This window comes from Cyrtonyx montezumae, unplaced genomic scaffold, assembly GCF_038088225.1.
Source record: "Cyrtonyx montezumae isolate F1298 unplaced genomic scaffold, pur_monq_1.0 scaffold_10, whole genome shotgun sequence".
Classification (NCBI taxonomy): Eukaryota; Metazoa; Chordata; class Aves; order Galliformes; family Odontophoridae; genus Cyrtonyx; species Cyrtonyx montezumae.
The window spans coordinates 23,824,997-23,843,883 of NW_027071826.1; the positions used below are offsets into that span (position 1 = coordinate 23,824,997).

At 35.6% G+C, this 18,887-nt stretch overlaps 1 protein-coding gene across 7 annotated transcripts in view; it reads right to left on the bottom strand.

Moving 5' to 3' along the window:
• Positions 1 to 18,887, bottom strand: part of NPAS3 (neuronal PAS domain protein 3) — a 597,540-nt gene that overhangs the window by 405,398 nt on the left and 173,255 nt on the right. For 4 of the 7 annotated variants that reach the window (XM_065753476.1, XM_065753444.1, XM_065753486.1 and 1 more), the window contains 2 exons: positions 13,973 to 14,217; positions 13,810 to 13,860 (listed from right to left, as the gene is read on the bottom strand). In XM_065753476.1, the coding sequence (XP_065609548.1) occupies positions 13,810 to 13,860; positions 13,973 to 14,217 (296 nt within the window). The remainder of the gene's footprint in view (positions 1 to 13,809; positions 13,861 to 13,972; positions 14,218 to 18,887) is intronic. The other 3 variants (XM_065753462.1, XM_065753495.1, XM_065753469.1) reach the window with 1 other exon arrangement.

The window sequence follows — 18,887 nt, forward strand, 5'->3', positions numbered from 1 at the left end:
CCCACCCTCCCTAATAGCTCTATAGCTTGCAAATTGCCTTGGCAATTACTGCTACAGGAAAGCTGGAGGCTCCTCATATGCATTCTCACCAGCAAGGCTGTGCTGTGAGCACCATGCAAAGCTCATTGAGAGCTGCAAGCCCACAGACAGCCCTACCACCCCCTTCCTTGGCTTGACCAACTGCAAGCCCGACAGAACAGCAGACTCTCGGAAGACTATAAGATGGCCAGGTATTCTTGTCTCTGGCATCTCTGGTCTCCCAGTAAGTCCCTGACAAACCCAGAAAAAGCACTCTGAAAGACACTACAAACACAACAAAAACTGACTTCTGTCCTTTCTGAATCTCTGTATCTCTTCTTTTTCTTTTATGATGGGAGAACTGTTCAAAGTAACACTTTCTTTTTTTGTTTGTTTGGGTTTAGTAGTTAGTACCTGCTAACCAGTATATGGGAAAATATCACCTCTGTCTTCCTTAATTTCTTAAAAAAAGAAATGCAAAGGAACCATGCAGCACATGAAGACACGCAGCCAACTGGGGAATGATTTGCCTGTGCAGCTATGTCACCCTTTCAGAGAAAAACTGATCTAAATGAAATCTGTAAAATCCAGACTTATCTATTAATGATTCTGAAGTTGCAGGTTTAGATATTAAAAACAGACAGATTCAAATGCGAGGCTTTGTTCCTCTTTGAGATATGTAACAAAAGTTTTTGAAATTTTACAGGAAAGATCCCTGAATAAACTCATATTATTCTGCTAGAGAGAGTATTATGCTCATAGACTCACCATTCAAACTAGCTGAAAATTATGTCATACACTATGGTTTCTATTTGTTTGGACATCACAACTTAACATAGTATTTAAAAAACAGCTGCAAAATGTTCTCTTCATATGTTGTTCAGGACAGCGCAATCTACATGAATAAAATGACACAAATAAATATTTTAAAACACAGTAATTGAAAAACTTAAATCTTTAATACCTGTTAAGTCACAGAGACACAATCTAGTGATATAACTGAGGGAGAAGTGGTTGAACTGACCTTCCGGTACTGCTGACAGTGAAAGCAACTTTTGGAATTCTGAAAAGGGTCCCAGAAATCCTCTCCCCACTTTGGATGGATCCAATTAAACTTTGAGAAGAATGAAAAGAGAATTCATATGGAAGAAATCTTGTTTGATGGAAGGGCCAGATGACAAGTTACTATCCGTAACACTGACTTTTTGTTATACTTTTAATAGATTATGCAATAAAATGTGCAAAGTATTTTTAAGATCTTCAAATTACAAATCTCTAATAAATGTGAAAAAGTAACGTTGTATATTCCAGAAAGCATCTTCATTCATAAAATATTCCTGGCCATATGTCTGTAAACTAATAGCTATTACCAAAATGCTATGAAACGTGGCACAAAAAGGTGTGAAAAATAGCACAAAATATATCTGATACATCTTCAGAGAAATTTCAGGGGAAAGCACTCCAACATTAACAACTTTCAGTGGCTATCAGAAATGCATTTTTTTTCATTTTGTCAGTACTTATTAATCCCAACTACATTGACAGTCAAAGGTTAAAAATGGAATAAATTAACATTATTGTCAATCATTACATACAGAATAATAATTAACTCAGTATGTTTATTTATCTACTTTTGCTACTTGATTAAATGAATGATTGATGACAGGTTCCTTGTTCTCTTTTTCTTTTTGGTTGGTATAAATGATCAGTATGAAACTAAACAGAGGCATTAAATGAAATCATTCAAAGCATAAAATACACTACAAATAGACTCTGGTGATTTCAACTTTCTTATTAACTCTACTGTAACTTACTAAAACACATTTATATATACAAAGAAGATCTCTATTAACAGCAGAAATAACGACCTGCAGAAATGCAACCCAACTTACCCTGCTCCTAATACAACCTATCATTATTTAGGTTTATCCTAAATGAGGAAGACAGAGATCAAGATAAAGCCAAATAACTATCTAGTCCACCTGCAACAGCATTCCAGGCAGGGCAGTAGTGAGCAATACTGTCTCTGAGCCAGGAATTTCCCTTACACACATACTTCACAAGAAAACATTTCAAGATCTTATACCACTTTGTTTATTGCAGGATAGATTGAAGTAATCAGCCCAAATCGTTGAGAATGGACAAAATCTGAAAGCCACTGAAGCACAAAGGCAGTTTCTCTCAAGCTGACCAAAGATTGCTGTTTGAGGTAGGAAAGTTGAATGAATCTAACTGTATTTTTGGAAAGCTGTGGAAAATGACCAAGAGTCTCAAGAGACAGCTTTCATAAGGGATTAAAGGAGAGAAAAATCTTTCTCCCAAAGCAATTAACAGAAGAAAATGGCTGAGAACATGAAATCTTTGTCTATTACTTCCAGAATTTACTGTTGAGAATATAAATGAAAGGAAGTCAATGGCAAAATCTAGAATTCAGTTATACTCATGAAGAAGCTGCCTGGCTCTAAAGAAGTTTTTTCTTTAAGAGAAGTATCGTATCTCTGTTACCTGAAAAAGCTAGAGAAAGCTGTTCTGAAACCACACAGATAGCCTAAGTCCGTTTAGCTCTAATTTTGAACCGAGAGAAGTGTAGGTTCAGAAGAGCTTTTCCTCTTATTTCTAGATAATCTCTGGCTTCATTTAACATGAAGTTTTAGAAGATGAGGTCCTTTCCTGCAGAGCCCTAGTTCCTGTGCACCACAGGACTGCAGAAGTGTGGTTGTAGGCAGATGCTTGTTTGCAGAGATCTCCTGAATTCTGCAGGTAAGCCAAAACCGTGGTTGTATCTATCCTAGCACATTTGAGATTTTAACGGTGAAAACCACTTTCCCCAGAAGATTACTAGATAGCTTCCCCAATCTCATTTTGTGATGCTTGCTCACCAAGTTCAGTTCTCTATACTACAACCTAGTCCTGATGAAATAACTCTGATGTTGAGAAAAAAAATAAAAACCAAGGATAACTTTCAGCAGTCACAGCTAGGCCTGAGAATTTACCATCATTGTTCAGTCATTAGCCAGAACCACTATAAACCACTAAGAGAAAAAATCCACGTTAATAACCAAAGTTGTGAAAAAAGGAAAGAATAAAGCTATTCACATTACAACAAAATGTATATTAAGTATGCCACTGGAATAAGCCAGAGAATATCACACCAAAATATATACTGGAATTTAAACTTCAGGCTTTTATGACGTATTAAAATATTGTGTTCAACTGTGGTTTCCTCCATTCTGAAAATGTTAGAAAATTGGATAGGGCTCAAATAAGAACTACAAGAGTGATTAGACTTCAGAAAGTCATTCCCTATAGTGAAAGACTAAGGAAGCTCAATTTATTTAGTTACTGAAAAGAAGGTTAAGAGGATCACAATACCTACACGTGGAAGAGATTTCTGACAGTAGGCAGCTCATTAATCTAGTGAAAAAGGCATAACAAGATCCAGTGTTGGGAAGCTGAAACTGAAATAAGACTACAAATGAGGCACACTTTTTTCACAGTGACAGTAATTAACTATTGCTGCAATCTGCCCAGGGATGCGGTTGATTCTTTATCATTTAAATGCTTTACATCAACACAAGATACCTTTGTAAGAGATAAACCTGCAACTCAAACAGATGCAGAAATTACTTGATGAGATTCTCTGTCTGGTGTCTGCAAGAAGTCAGACTGAATGCTTATCACAGCTGCTCAACATCGTACCTTAACAAAACAGTTCTGCGAGTGCTCTCCACTTCAAGAACCAATCATCTCATGATCATCATATCCTTTTTATGCAGTTCAGTTCAGGCTAAACAGAGGCTCTCCCCAGAATTCATCCTTTTGTATGGAAATTGAAATAAGAACACTTTCAGAACATGCTCAAAGAAGATGGCCATTGCCACGTTCTCTGGCATCATCACTAAAAAAGAGCAAAGAGCATCAAAGCAGTGGGTGAGCACATACTGCAAAGTTGTTTGAGCACTGGCTTTGCCTGATGCTTGATGTTCTCTTTGAAGACTGAAGAAGGAAATCAAGTTTCCACCAAATCCCTTTGCTTTTGTGGTGCAGAGTACTTTGTGATTCTACAGCTGTCTGTATAAAGATTACAATTCCTCATAATAAACAACAGCCTCAACGAGACTGTTGGAGATATCAACTTACAAAAACAAAATGTGTAATGAGGCTAGGTGAGCTGTTATATTTCCTCTCAGTTCTCTAAATGTAGTTGTGAAATAAAGCTTGCCCATTAAGTCTTCAGAATAGCAAACTGAAGCAAAAGGAGAGGAAAAACAAACAAAAAAAAAAGATAATAGGACATAAACTAGAAAGAGAGCAAGATCTTAAGAGTAAGTAACATCTGGAGCTTATGAACAAAATAAGGAGAAAACTTTATTATGAAGTTTTTAGAGAATACTGGATGCCTTTTTCTAAGTTACACCTAATTAAGACAATTTTACACAGAGATCGAATATAAAATGAACTAGCATTTGATATTTGATAGTCTCATTCACCTTGAACATATGCTCTACTTGTAATCCTGAAAAAATTCACCTCACAAAATTGGGTCTAGTTTCCTAGTGACATGATCCCTGGACACAGTATTTTTGACAAGGACATGAAGATAACTTTGCAAAAAAAACTGGACAGAGTCTTAGGACATTGGAAGAAAGATCTGTTACCTGCTTTATTGCACACTTCTCATGTGATATTGAGCAAGTCACTCTTGACTAGCTTTGCAAATGTACTCAGCAGCTGCTTCTTATGATCAGATTACCGAAGTGCTGAAATCTTTTGAAAATCTGGCTATTTATTTCATCACTGAATAGTATCAGAGATCTTTTGAAATCTGGCCCCAGTTGGGGTGCTGTGCTCCTTTGAAAAGCTAGCCCTAAATTTGTATATGCCTCAATTTCTCTATTAGCATTATCAGTACTTTTCTGCTTCATCAGGAGGGTGAGAAACAGCTGGCATACACAGCTATTCAAATTTGAAAGGGGATACATAAATGTAGAGTTGCTCTGTTACAAAAATGTAATATGTACCTAAAGGAAAAAAAGGAAAAAAAGAAAGCATAATTCTCTGTGTGTTAAAAATGGAACAAGAATATTTCTCCATCTTTCTTTTATGATTATGAATATGCATTTAAAGACTTTCCAGACGATGAAATAAGACACTAAGTTTTCTACCTGCATGCGGCGTTGCTCCATGCAAAGCAAAAACAATTTTTACATAGTAGAAATACAACGCACACACGTGCAGATGCAGTCCGCTAATTGCAAGTAAAAAATACAGGGACTTGATCACTGAAATCAAGGTAAGTATTTTCTAACAGCTCTAATTGTGAGGAGGGCCATGACAGTAGTTCAGTACTTTATTAGGAATTTACCTTTCTTTCTTTTCTTAGGAAAAAAAATCCCAGGATGACTAATTTCAAAGAACTTTAAAAGTATTCATCTTGTCTTAAAAGGCAGCAGGAAAACAAAAACTCAATTTCTTAAGGTAGCTGAATATTTCAAAACATCACCAAAGTTCCCAACAGTGAGGAGATTCCTATTTTACTCTCAGTCTCAGAGAGATGTACAGGCTTACACGTTCTCTAAATTGTAAGCTCTCAATGAAGGGTGTTCTTTAATTACAAACAGCTAATGAAAACAGTTTTTACTGATCTCTCCAATGTCCTGGGGAAAGTCTTTACCATGGATTCATTGTATTCTACTTTATATCCCTGATTGAAATGGGAGACCACAAGAGTACAGAGATTTGGTGGAAACTTGAACTTCCTCCTTCAGTTTTCAAAGAGAACAGTTACAGAAATTAAGCTGTGTTGATACTGTGGTCAAATTTTGGTCAAACTGTGTTTATACTTTCAAGTTCCACAGATATAAAATTGATGCACTTTGATTTTGAAAATTGTTTGGTCTGCCTTGAATATCTAAATCTTACCTGTATCCAGTATGACCATTAAATATAAATAAGAATTATTATTAAATTCATGTAGTTCAAAATTTCATTTTCAGGGCTCTGGAGATTATTTACCACTTAAGTATTTAGACAGCCACTTAGGAAAATACTAATAAATATGTAATTGAAATTACACAAAATGGAAAATACAGACTTACTCTTTCCATAAAAAATAAATAAATAAAGAACAAAAAGACCCACAAAACAACAGTGTGGGTTGTAGTTACTTTCACTTCAGACAAAATATTTTCTGAGTCATAACTTCGTAACTTAGAAAAAGAAGCCCATTAATTTACATCATCATATCTAGATGCTAAGTAAAGGCTTGTCTACTTTAGTTTCTGCAGTGCTGATCTATTTCATTGCCTTGTCATGCACATGTATTTATTATCCCCTCAGTGGTCTCCACAAGGTTTTAAGAAAGCACTTATTCTACTGGAGATATAAGACAGACGTCCAGATGACCTGGAAATAAAGTTAATTACGTTAATACAAAGAAAAAGGAAAGTATTGCTGAACACTATCGAAGTTAGCAGGATTTTAAGCATGATCTCATATTCTCTGCTCAGCCAAGGAGATTCAGGTATGATGCTTATATTGAAACTTAAATTCAACCACTAGATGCAAATCTTAAACCACTTCTTTACAATACGGAGCACTGTAACATTAAGCTTTAAAGAAGCTCTCTTCCAAAACATTCTTCATAGCAATGTCACTTTTCTTCTGTTCAGAATAGGATAAAGGAAAAGAAAAAATTTCTATTAGATGTTTCAATCTACAGATAGCAAGAGCCTTTTTTTCATCTTACAGATCAAAGCTACAGCAATGATGACTTCTTGTCTGTTTCTGATTACTATAAGCAAAGTGTAGAAGAAACATTTTTGGCATACTGGATTTATTCACATCTGCAATTGGCTAACCCCATCACTTCCATAATTTGAAAAAGTTACATAGATTGCACACAAAATTTAAGATGTTCATGCCTCTACAAATGACCACCTGGAGTTAACCTGTACAACATAAAACATGAATGTAAAATCATATGGAAACATTTTGGAAAAGTGGATTGTTGTAACAAAGTTTTACATAGAAATTTCTACTGAGTGAATAATTGACTCTTCTTGACATCTGTTATCATATGATAAGTAATTAATTTAAGTTGAAAGTTCTCCCTGACTTTTTTTTTTTTTATCATCACCACGTTTCCAGCCAATGCAATCATCAGTATAATTTTCCTCCTGACATGTTTACCATTGCAAGACTAAAGCCCACGCTATTGCCACAACCCACACAGCCCATACTGTCTATATTCTCAGCTATGAATTAGAATTACGATATCCACCATCTTTCATCTGGAAAGAATGTGAATTTTTAAATGAAACAGTGGATTATTAACAATGGAGATACATAGTGAAGGAAAAAAAACTGAAATAAACAGTTAATCATTTTTTTTATTTTCTTCTACATAGCAAGTTTTCATGTGTTTCTCAATACTATGACTTCACCAAGAATTTTAGAACTGTAGTTGTAAACATGGAGAAAAATGAAGGTATACAGAAATCAACACCAAAGCTGTGTGAAAGAGGAAGACTTTATGCCTATTCACTAATCCAAGAACTAAAAGAGTGTTCAAGAAACATAAATGAAATAAACTGTGTCAATTGTCTTAAGAGAACATAATGAAAATGCAAAAATTGACCAAGTCAGTGTAAGAAGACAAGAAGAGAAAGAGGAAGATGAACAGCAGTGCAATAGAATGGAAATACATTTCCTAATAGAGGCTTGGAGAAAGAGAGAAGGCCTTTAAGACATGTGTTCTTTTTTCTTTGTTCTTATAAACACTTCCTGTTGGGTTGTTTTGCTATTTAACTGTTAAGTGGTAAGGTGGAGTTCTAGCAATAAACAACCCTTGCAGGCACTGATATCTGATAGACAACATTTTAGAAGGGGTATTCATTTGTTAACAGCAGTAAATGCTTTGTGTCTCCACATAGGTGATGGACAGAACTTTTTACGATACAAATAAAACAACATTGGAAACTAAATCATTCTATCATTTCTGGTAGCACTGAAAGATTAGGGCAAGTTCTTTTCATGTCTCTGCTTATGCAAAAGAAATGGGAGCTGAACTTCAAGTGCTTTCCAGATTGTTCTTGCTCTGCATCACAAGAAAACCAAAACATTTCAAACTTTCATAGCAAAATTCGCTACAAAGCAACAGCCAGTAATGTAGAATTGAGGATAAAAATGCCATATTTACTGCCTGTTTACTGATGATGAGTTTCTGAAGAAACCCAGAGAATCTCCTTTGTACTTTTCTATTAGATATGCTTGCCAAGTTTTCAGTTACACAGTAAATTCTTATAGGCTATGATCTACTAATATTCCTCCACTTTTTTAAAACCATGACTTTATGAACTAGTAAGTGGAAAAAAATATATCCCACTGTACAATGTATGTAGGTTACTCCCAAAGTAATGTTTCCTATTTATTTCCATGGAAAATACAACAGATAGAGCACAATAACACTGGACCAGGTAATCTAAGGGTCCCTTCCAACTCAAATGATTCTACAGTGATTCTGTGATACACATCAGCCTACTAAGGTCTGAATACTTTTAGTAGTTCTGTTGATATGCTGGGCAATTGGGCTCCCTTTCATTTTTCCACCTCTTCTAGATTTTTCCTTAGTGTTTTCTTTGTAAACTTCTGACAGCTGAGATATTCCACTTTATCTTAACTGTTAGATTCTTCTTCACAGTGCAGTGACGGAGCACTGGCACAGGCTGCCCAAAGAGGTGGTGAAGTCTCCTTTGCGGAGACGTTCAAGACCCACCTGGACGCCTACCTGTGCAACTTGGTTAGGGAGCCTGCTTTGGCAGGGGGGTTGGACTAGATGATCTCTAGAGGTCCCTCCCAACCCCTAAAATTCTGTGATTCCATTATATTCCCCTTTTTTTTTATTCCCCTTTTTTTTTTTTTTAATAAATGGACATTTTTCCAAATTATTTGCATTCATTCTGAAAAAGAACGTAATTGTATATTTTCAGATGCATAAGAAATCATTATTTCATATAATTTCTCTCTCTAAGAGTTCTAGCCAACTTTTATTCTAATTTTTCCATCTATATTTTTCCTCACAATCAATTTCACATGTAAGTTTCACCATTAGGCAATTAGTCCCTAAAAAGCACCAAGTATATTGGTTGGCACCCTACTCCATTTGCAGCGATTGAAAGCAATCAGGTCATGATCACTTGTCACTAGGCAACCACCAACTCTGAGTCCAGTATTCAATTCATCTTATCTATCACAATGAGATTCAAACAGAGCTACCTCATTCTGGGTTCCATATCTTTCATACTAGAAAACCATCAATAATTCTCACAAAGAACATTAACGTTTTTACTACTGACTGCCTGAAATTTCAAGCTCTTGTTTCTTACACTCAAACCCCACCCAACAGTCTTTTTCTTTTAACCTATGTAAAAGACAGATAATTAAACAACTTACCACAATTGTAATGCTACACCTATGGTCAAATAAACAAGTTTAGAATGGATAAGTATTACATTTACAATCAGTGTTTAATACTTATACACAACCAGAGCACTATATAGTGGCTTTCACATCAGTAGTAATCAGATTCTCCTATCAATAAGAAAAATGCCTGCAAGATAAGGAGAGATGAATTATAGAGCTCTCCAGGTTTTTCCAGCACAAGAGCAGAAGATCTGCGTGAAGCAGGACAACCAGATCTGGAGACTCTTTTCATGGCAAACAATAATGCCAAATCATCTGTGTTACGCTGCATTTGCTATGGTATCTGATCTTCTCATGTGTGACAGTTAAAAACAGTGTTTTGGGTCAAAAACAGTGAAGATCGAAGTTGATTTTTATTTCTTTACCTTTGTAAATGGTTTCTCTAAGAGAAGTGCATAGTAATGCAGACGTGAAGGCTGCTCTCAGAGGAAAGCTTGTGTGATTTAGCAGGGGAAGAGTTGTACTATCTTGCTTCTCCTACTCAGAAGACAATATTCAGTTTAAAATACAAGAGGGTGACAACAGATAATGCTACCCAATGAGATGATTCAGAACAGAACCATTTATTTGTCTCTTCCAAATATATACTTATCTAGCATATAAATAAGTAGATATAACTTAAATGAAGATAATCTCATGTGACATTTACCATACTTTCCAATTATTATTGCTTATTTTCTTTCTCAGAAAATTCAAAGCACTGAACTCAATCCCAAGTTCCACAGTATGTAAAAACATCAAGTTCTTTTTCAACCTATTTTTTTATACTGTGTTTGCATTGATAACTGACTGAAAAATATGCAAGTTTGAAGTCTTTGTGCAGCCTACCAGTAAGTCAGTACTTTGTACTGAAATCTTTTTCACTCCTTAGTAAATCTCACTCATTTCATCATCCCTCATGACAGAATATAAACAAGATAACTTTACACATGTAAAATAATTTTTGGCTTAAAAAAAAATGATGTTGACAATAAACTCAATTATAGCTTGAAATTACAGGTAATCCCTTAATTGCTTTTTTTCAGTCAAGGGGCCAACACACACAGAACAAGGGTTTACAGAATTAGGTACAGACTACTGAGTTTAATTGCTGCTTCAAGAGAAACTGAAATGAAAACTGTCAGGAACTCTGTTCAAGATCAGGAGTCAGGAGCCTTCCTTTTACAGTGAAGGCAATCCTGAGTTAATACTGGTGTTCCAAAACACCAAAAACAGTGTACAAGGTATGACTTTGCATCAGCCACCGATATTCTACACATCACAGAACACAACAGTACTTTTGCAGACAGTGATATTCCAAAATATGAAGGTGCTCACAACAGTCCAATGTTGCCAAAGAACTATGGGGACTGCCCTGCATGAGGCCACCAGAATACGCTGGAGGACTTAAAGTGACACATCACGTAAGCCACTACTTACTGGCTGAACATAGTGTACACACTACAAAAACACATTCCTTCCCAATCAGAAATTTCATAAAAGTCCTTTTGTGGAAAAAAAAAATTGCTTAGCAATTAATTTCTTTTTCTCTTCAGAATATTTCCCTTCAATACAGAGAGTCAAAAACTTCAGAGGGCTGAGAAACAAAAGGAAACCATACTGTTATTCATAACTTAATGTACACAGCCTGCAAAGAATAACAGTTTTATTCCTACTGACTCTAAATAACTTTTTGATCAACTTCTGCCATAAAATAATCATTTCCTAATCTTTGAGGACTGTAATCTTTAAACTCATCTGCTTCAAGTTGTGTGTGTACTTGTTTACAAGGACTAATACTTCCTACATACAGAAAACCTTAGACAATGCGTTAAAAAAATTGACTGAAGTCTGCTGATGGAAGATTTATCCATTTTTAGCAAATGTCAAATCACTGGCTATTGCTTTTAAGATTAATAAAAGATATAATGGTTTCTAGATAGCCTCTAAATAAAGATTACTATGAATGGAGAAATGATTTACCAATAGTCACCGCAATGATATTTCTTTAAAGGTTACAATCATAAGTTATTTAGCTGAAACACTGCTGAGAATGCCTGGTCATTTCTTGAATAATGCATAATGTTCATTGTAGATCTGATCTGTATTATAACAATAGATATTTCTAAAATAATGGAGAAAACTATCTGTTACTTTCCAATTGCTCAAGATATTTCCATGAAGTAATTGACTCTGAAAACATTATATGGAGTCACCTTAGAGTTCATTTGCAAGCAAAACTTGTAGCAATCACTACACAATAGGCATAAGAGAACAAACTCATCAGCTTTCATAGACTTTTCAGGAAAGCTATGAGAAATACAGGGCAGAGTAAAGGACCTTTCTGAAATACTAAATTAAAAGGAATAAATTGCTGTACAGTACTGGGGAACAAACTTTAAACTAAGCTTTGAAATTTAATTATTAACACAAGCAGATCACATTGGGTAGGGATGGGGAGAGAGGAAGTGAGGGAGGGAGTGAAAAAAAATAATAATGCAGTTCCCTATGCCCCATACCATTCATAAACTTTTTGAGTCTATTCAGGAGATTGCTTGGGTATGCACAAAGTATAATGCCTAATATTTTATTGTGGGAATATCAATTATACTCTATATGGAACTGCAAGCTATTTATACAAGCTTGTTTATCTTTATGAACTTCCTCAAGGGCAGCAAAAAATGACCTTAATAAATGAAAATGAATTTCTTTGGATGTAATTTCATGAATGTTTGATCAGAATGCGTTAACAGATCTCCACATAAGGAGAACTGGTGAAGTAATAAAACATACCTCTGTTATACAGTTAATCCTGCTTACAGTAAATTCATATACAATGAAACACCATTTACTAGTAATAATTAAGTATTAATTAAAAAAAAATCAATCCTAGTTAGTATAAAGAAATCCTATGCAAATCTTATCAAAGGCAAAAATCCTTTTTCCTCAACATAACCGTTATGCTCAGAGGAATAAAAAATAACTCATTAGAAAGTAGAAAGACATTAACTGTTTACCTAAGTTTTTTTTTTTTTTTATAGGGAAGAATACGTTAACTTAAACCAGACTAGTTATGCTGTTATCTAAAAAAAAAGTTCAATTTTCTCTTAAAAAAAATCTTTCCTTTTGCAGCTTTTTGGCAAAGATACTGACGTATTCAGATATATATTCTCATCCCACAAGAAGATAATGGAAACAAAACCCAGATACTCTAAAAACACACGCATATCTGCAAAGATCACTTTCTGCAATACAGGACATCTAGTAGCTTAGCCATAGGAATTTTGGGAGGAATTATTTATTTTAACAGACAGATCCTAGAACAACTTCACTTTATACCCAATCTTGAAACATTGCTTAATTATTGGAAAACAAACACTCATTCTGAAAAAATGGTGAACATTTGCATGTTATATAAGAAGCCTGATGAACCATGTTATACTCATGCTCTGGATGACGCAATTATTATCCTTTTTTTCTTCATTAAAATTATACATGGCGTGGCAAATAATATAAATGAAATACATGAAGTGATGCAAATATATCCAGCTAATAAATCATCAGCCTGAAAGTCCTTTGGTTGCTGCCTTCCACGTCTAGCTCCATTCATCGAAAATTACAACTTTGCTTAACTAATCTTTCTTCCTTTAAGTGGAACCGCAACTAAACGCTCTTTTCACTGGCAGCACCAGCAACCCTTTGTGGTCAGTTGTCGTGGTTTAATAAACCATTAGTTTATTATATTTATCAGACATAAATAGCATGAGTGAAAAATTACACAAAAATGTTCAGTTTCTACAAGTCACTGGAAGCTCTAGTTAGGACCAATACACGTATAACCTCTAAAATCAAATTTCTGATTCCTCTAATACCAGACCTGTATGCAGTTCCATGACCAGAACATTAGTTTTGCTGCCCAACTACTAGTTTAAACATGAAAAGGAGGCATTGAGTATTGAGAACATACAATAATGGCCTACAGGCTCAGAAATCAAAATAAATTCTATACGAGTTGCAAAACGGCAAATTTCAGTCTCTAATCTGAAGATTTAAAAATTTTGATGTCATGCTCATGAGCTTGAAAACACAGTTCCAACATTAAGCTTTAATGATGGAAATTATGTGATTGTTTGAGTCCTCAAATCAAGAAATAACACTATGTTCCTCTCAAATACACTCATGTATAAAATATTAAAATAAGAAAAACAACACAATCACTGCTAAATAACTACAAACAGTTAACTTTGTTACCCAAAAGACTTACTGTTGTAATACTTATATCAGTAGGTTTGTTGTTGAATAAAAATAAATAAAAGAGGTTTATTTCACCTTCACATGGTGTCTTTCTCATGCAGACCTCAGATTTCCACATTTGTATCCCTTTAAAGGATTTGATATGCAGGGAAAGAAGAAAGGATGATGGTAAAAATTTCAATTTAGAGGTTACTAAAGGCTGCCATAGTCGATACAATACAATGTATTTATGCCATACCTTTCACTGATGTATTGGGTGGAGGTCCTTCCATTCTCAAGTTCCATGGAGGATCGCCTTGATTTGCAAAGTCCCTCATTTTCAGATAGCTAATTGTAAGTCGAATGATGGATGCCTTGTCAAGCTGGCTGGTAATGGCTGCAGGCAGCGGCAACAACTTTGCCAACTCATAAAATTCAAAATTCTCCTTTCCCCGGCGAGAGCGAGCAGCATCTCGGGACTTTTCCTTCCTCAAAGCTTGTAAACTGAAGAAAATAAACAAAGTAGGACATTCATCAATATTAGCGTTCTGTCACATTTCACAAACTTGCTTTTTCATTCCTGATCTTGTATGCACATTATCACATTTTTTTTAAATCTTGTGAATGGATGTACAGAATACAGGATATATTTAATGATACTCCAATCTTCAAATAATTAAACCTAATTATAGCATGTTATTTTTAGTTGTAGACGTGTTATATAACTGTTCCTAACTCATTTCAGCCACTCTCTAATTAGCCCGTCCTTTCTTTTTAATGCTGCCAGACAGAAGAAAGGATTCCTAAGAATATGGGCTTTATCCACACAGATTCCAGTACTTGTCCTGACCCACTGAAAACCCATTTCCGTCCAAACTTGTGCCAAATTCAGACTTTCACGGGCAAGGAGGTAAGATGCAGATATCTGAAGCGCATGCTACCTCTGACAGGGGTTGCTGTGGTGGCAGCCAGTATGACAAGAAATGCTATAAAGTAGCTTCTGAGCCACTGAAGTTTAAATTCTGGTGTAATAATGCAAACCTACTGAGACTACAAGAGGTTAATCTTTATGACTTGTTCAGCTGCCCTTGCTGTAGGAACAGTAACCACTGTCAGGTTCAAGAAAGCAGTTAATGGAGTTATGCACTTGATTTTTCTGATTGTAATTCAACACTGTATATGAGACACTTCTAGACAGCTCTTAGAACCACAGAGAGCCTTTTACTTTATGCAAAACAGCTGGATACGCAAGGACATTAATTTACTCCATGTTTACTAATGTATTGCTTGTTACCACCCATACATGAGGTCTAAAATTAACTCACATTTTACTCCTCTGCTATTTAACTTGTGCATTCAGCAGCTATGCACATTGGGAAGATGGGAAGACACTGGCTCATCAAAGCTGTTGTCTTTCCCTGATTTTTTCCTGAAAGTCAAAGAAAACTCAAGCTTCTGTTTCTTCCTTTTTTTTTTTTTTTTTTTTTTTTTGTTAATCTCTGGTATCATTGCTTTGCCAGAGAAAAGAGATATACTCTTCTTGTTGTGTGGTTTGAGGCAGATGAAGAAATGTAAGTAAACTTCCCAGAAGATTAGGTTATGATAAATAAAAAGAACAGGGTTGTTTGTTTGTTTCTTCCTTTGCCATGTAAGGGTTTTGTTTTTGTTCTGCTTTGACACGAAGTAGTGTTATCAGCTTAGGATACAAGTGTCCACTATGCATCTTATCCACATCTTGGTGGACAGAGGATGGTGCTGATGTTTGTGTCTACCAGTCAGTTCTAGCTCTTCAGAAAGGATATATTTTTACTTTGTTTCATTTGATTACTTATTAATTTCATGAAATTATGGTCAAAATTCCATTAAATATCATTTGGTTTAAGAAACCAATTTGAATCCAACCGGTGTGTAATGAAACAGCAAATCCTTCTCTTAAGCTTCTGCAAGTCTTATTGAAACCTTGGGTTTCATTACTGAATGCTCTACTGATCAGTAGAATTTAGACGAGTAAATCTAATACTGAATTCTGAGATCTCTATTCACCTATCTTTCTAACTTAGGGGAGACTTAAACTACAGAAAAGATTATCTTAATATTCTTGTATGTGTACAATTTTGTGGCTGTTCTGCCTGATTCTCCTCAGATTTGAAAGTGCAAATCACCCCTGCATCACACTGCCCTGAGAATAATTAAAAACTTATACTTTCTATACAGTTATACACAACTAACAGTCTTTTAATTATAGTTGCTAAGGAATACAGCTGGTGAATGATCAGAATACCAGGAGGAAATACCATCTATTTAGCCACTGGTAAAGATACAACATTCTATTGAATCCCATACTAAAACACCAACTTGCCTTTATGAGCTGTATACGAACTGCTCGCAGCTAGATTAAAATTTACAAGCTATATTCTAAGTGACAAATAAAACATTTTAAATTGAAAGGTGATATAATATTCTTCAGCAACACCTAAAACTGAAAGCACAGTTTACAAATCCTGTACAATGTTCAGAAGATTGCTGAAACTGAATAATGTATTGGAACATAATCTTATATAATGCATTACTGGATTGTTAAGTTTTGCAGTGGCAGTCAGTGTAGCTGAAAAGTGAAGCTACTTACAGACAGGTGCTTTTCAGAGCCATCTGTGTATTTAAACTTCTAGAATAAAAATAATAAAAATCCCAGCACACAAGTGATGGGGAGTTGATTAATAAATACATCACAGCTTTCCTCCCAGTCATACTGTATGTTGCTCTTTGTAAAAATACTAACAAATTTAGTGAAATCTAGACTTAGCAACTGTTGTCACGAGTGCATTTTGCTAAGCTTAGAAATAACATCTGGAAAGAAGCGCATACATGTCTACTAGTAGAACTGCATGGAAGAAAAAGTGAGACAAGTTGCACAGTGTGGTAGTAGTATTAGACACTGAAGTTACACTGATACAATGGATCCTTAATTTAGGAATGGTGATTTCATCAACAGAATGAAAGAATTCATTAGATATGCCCTGAACATCTCTAACACCTGTGATTCTGATAGGCAACATCAGCTTCATCATCTGATGCTCCTAACAGAGGAAAGTGCTGGCACTAACACAATAACGTGTTATAAGAGAGGTGTGAAACTCACAGCAGAAAGCAGTGGTGCCAACACCACATCTTGGGCCCTTGTCATATGACATTAACATTAGAGCTAGTTCTTGGTAACAAATGAACTTACAAGAAAACCAGACTGCAAACAATTAGAAATTCCTACCAATGTAAAACACTGAAGTGTGAGAAACCGTACGCACACTTACTACGTTGACTTTACATTCAGAAAGCACCTAGAAACCAAGTATTTTATGCGTCTTACACGAGGATTACTTAGATGAGGTCTCCCAACAGACAAGCAAATCTATGTATGCTATCTATGCTACCAACAAGGAAATAACGAAGTGTGAAATATACCCAAGGGACATAAAGATTGCTCCCTTCTTGTTGCCTGTGGAGAAGGGGAAGGAGCTCAGATAATTGGATCAGACTGCATCCCTACTCAATATCAAAGGATGATGTCATAATACAATGGTAAAACTTCGTGCATTCCCCTAAGAGCATACTTCCAAAGCAATTTTCATACAGAGCCCACTAAAGAAGACAAAGAGGTTTCCAGCTGCTAGCTCTTGATAATTCTAAGATGCAATAGCATATAAACAGAATATTAAATGACTAGAAAACTAATGGTACATTAGGTAGGAAGTTTCTAAAATATATATTATTTTTCCTTATAGGGCCTTTTCAGATGGACTGATATAAAGCAGGTCTGCTTTTACAGATGAAAGGGTACAATAAATAGCATCGTATAATTTTAAAATGGTGTACACAACATTTCAAAAGTAAATTTTCTATTGAAGACACAGCAGATGCAGAAGACATGATAATATGCTGTTGCATAAAAGTTTTATTGGCACTCATAACTCACTTGTGATTTCATTGTGCTTGTGGTCATTCCGAGCTTAACCTGCTTCATATTTTATTTCACATCATTTTATATATTTTATATTCATAAGCATATAAATGCATCCATATCTACGTGCACAGTCCCCAACCTCCACATGTCTGACAGATCATCATCTGCCAGTTTAAAGATGGGACAAGCACAGATTCTAATTTTTGCATATAATGGCAATCAAACATGTTACAGGATATCAGCATATGCTCTGACCTACATTGGTAAGGATTTTTAGCATATCAATACCTCGCCTGTGTGTCTCAGTTCTGGTAGTAAAAAAAAAAAAAAAAAAATCAGTGAAATAACTTAATGCTGTGAGTTTGCATTTTGAATGAAAACTGGAGAATGGCTGTGTTTACAAATAAGTATTTTTATCTGCAATTTCAGAACGCAGCTTGGAAGCAGACTCATAGCAGGCTCACCCAGTTTTAGAAAAAAGCAGTTAACATGTACAACTCATCCATACTCTTACTTTAAGCCCAACATAGGTAACTGAGACATGATCATCTGGTGAGGCTGCACCTCAAGTACTATGTTCAGTTTTGATCCCCTGAAGTACAAGAAAAACATTGAGGCCCCGGAATGCATCCATTGAAGGGCAGTAAAGCTGATGAGTCTGGAGCACAAGTCTTACAGGGAATGGTTGAGAGAGCTGGGATTGTTTAGTTTGGAGAAGAGGAGGCTCAGGGGAACCTTTATTGCACTCAAAAACTACCTGAAATGAGTTTGTGGCAAGGCAGGTGTCAGCCTCTTCTCTCACATAACTAGCACTAGTACTAGAGGGAACATCATCATGTTGCACAAAGGGAGTTCAGGTTGGATGTTAGGAACAATTTCTCTGAAAAGGTGCTCTGGTGCTGGAATGGGCTTTCCAGGGAAATGGTAGAATCACCACCCTGGATACCCCTGAAGTGCTCAAGAAATGTTTAGATGTTGTACTAAGGGACATGTTTTGGTGGGGTGGTAAGTGGATGGGGGGACTGGATGATCTTGGAAGACGTTTCCAACCTTTGTGATTCTATGGTTCTACTCTAAGTGGAACACAGACAGCTGGGGTACCCTGGAAATATTGATCTCCCAAGTTCAGCCCCATATACCAGAAGCAGTGAGGTTCCACAGTGCTTCCACTGCAGGTCATAAATAGAGATTGCAGTAGAGGCAAAAGCCATACAGC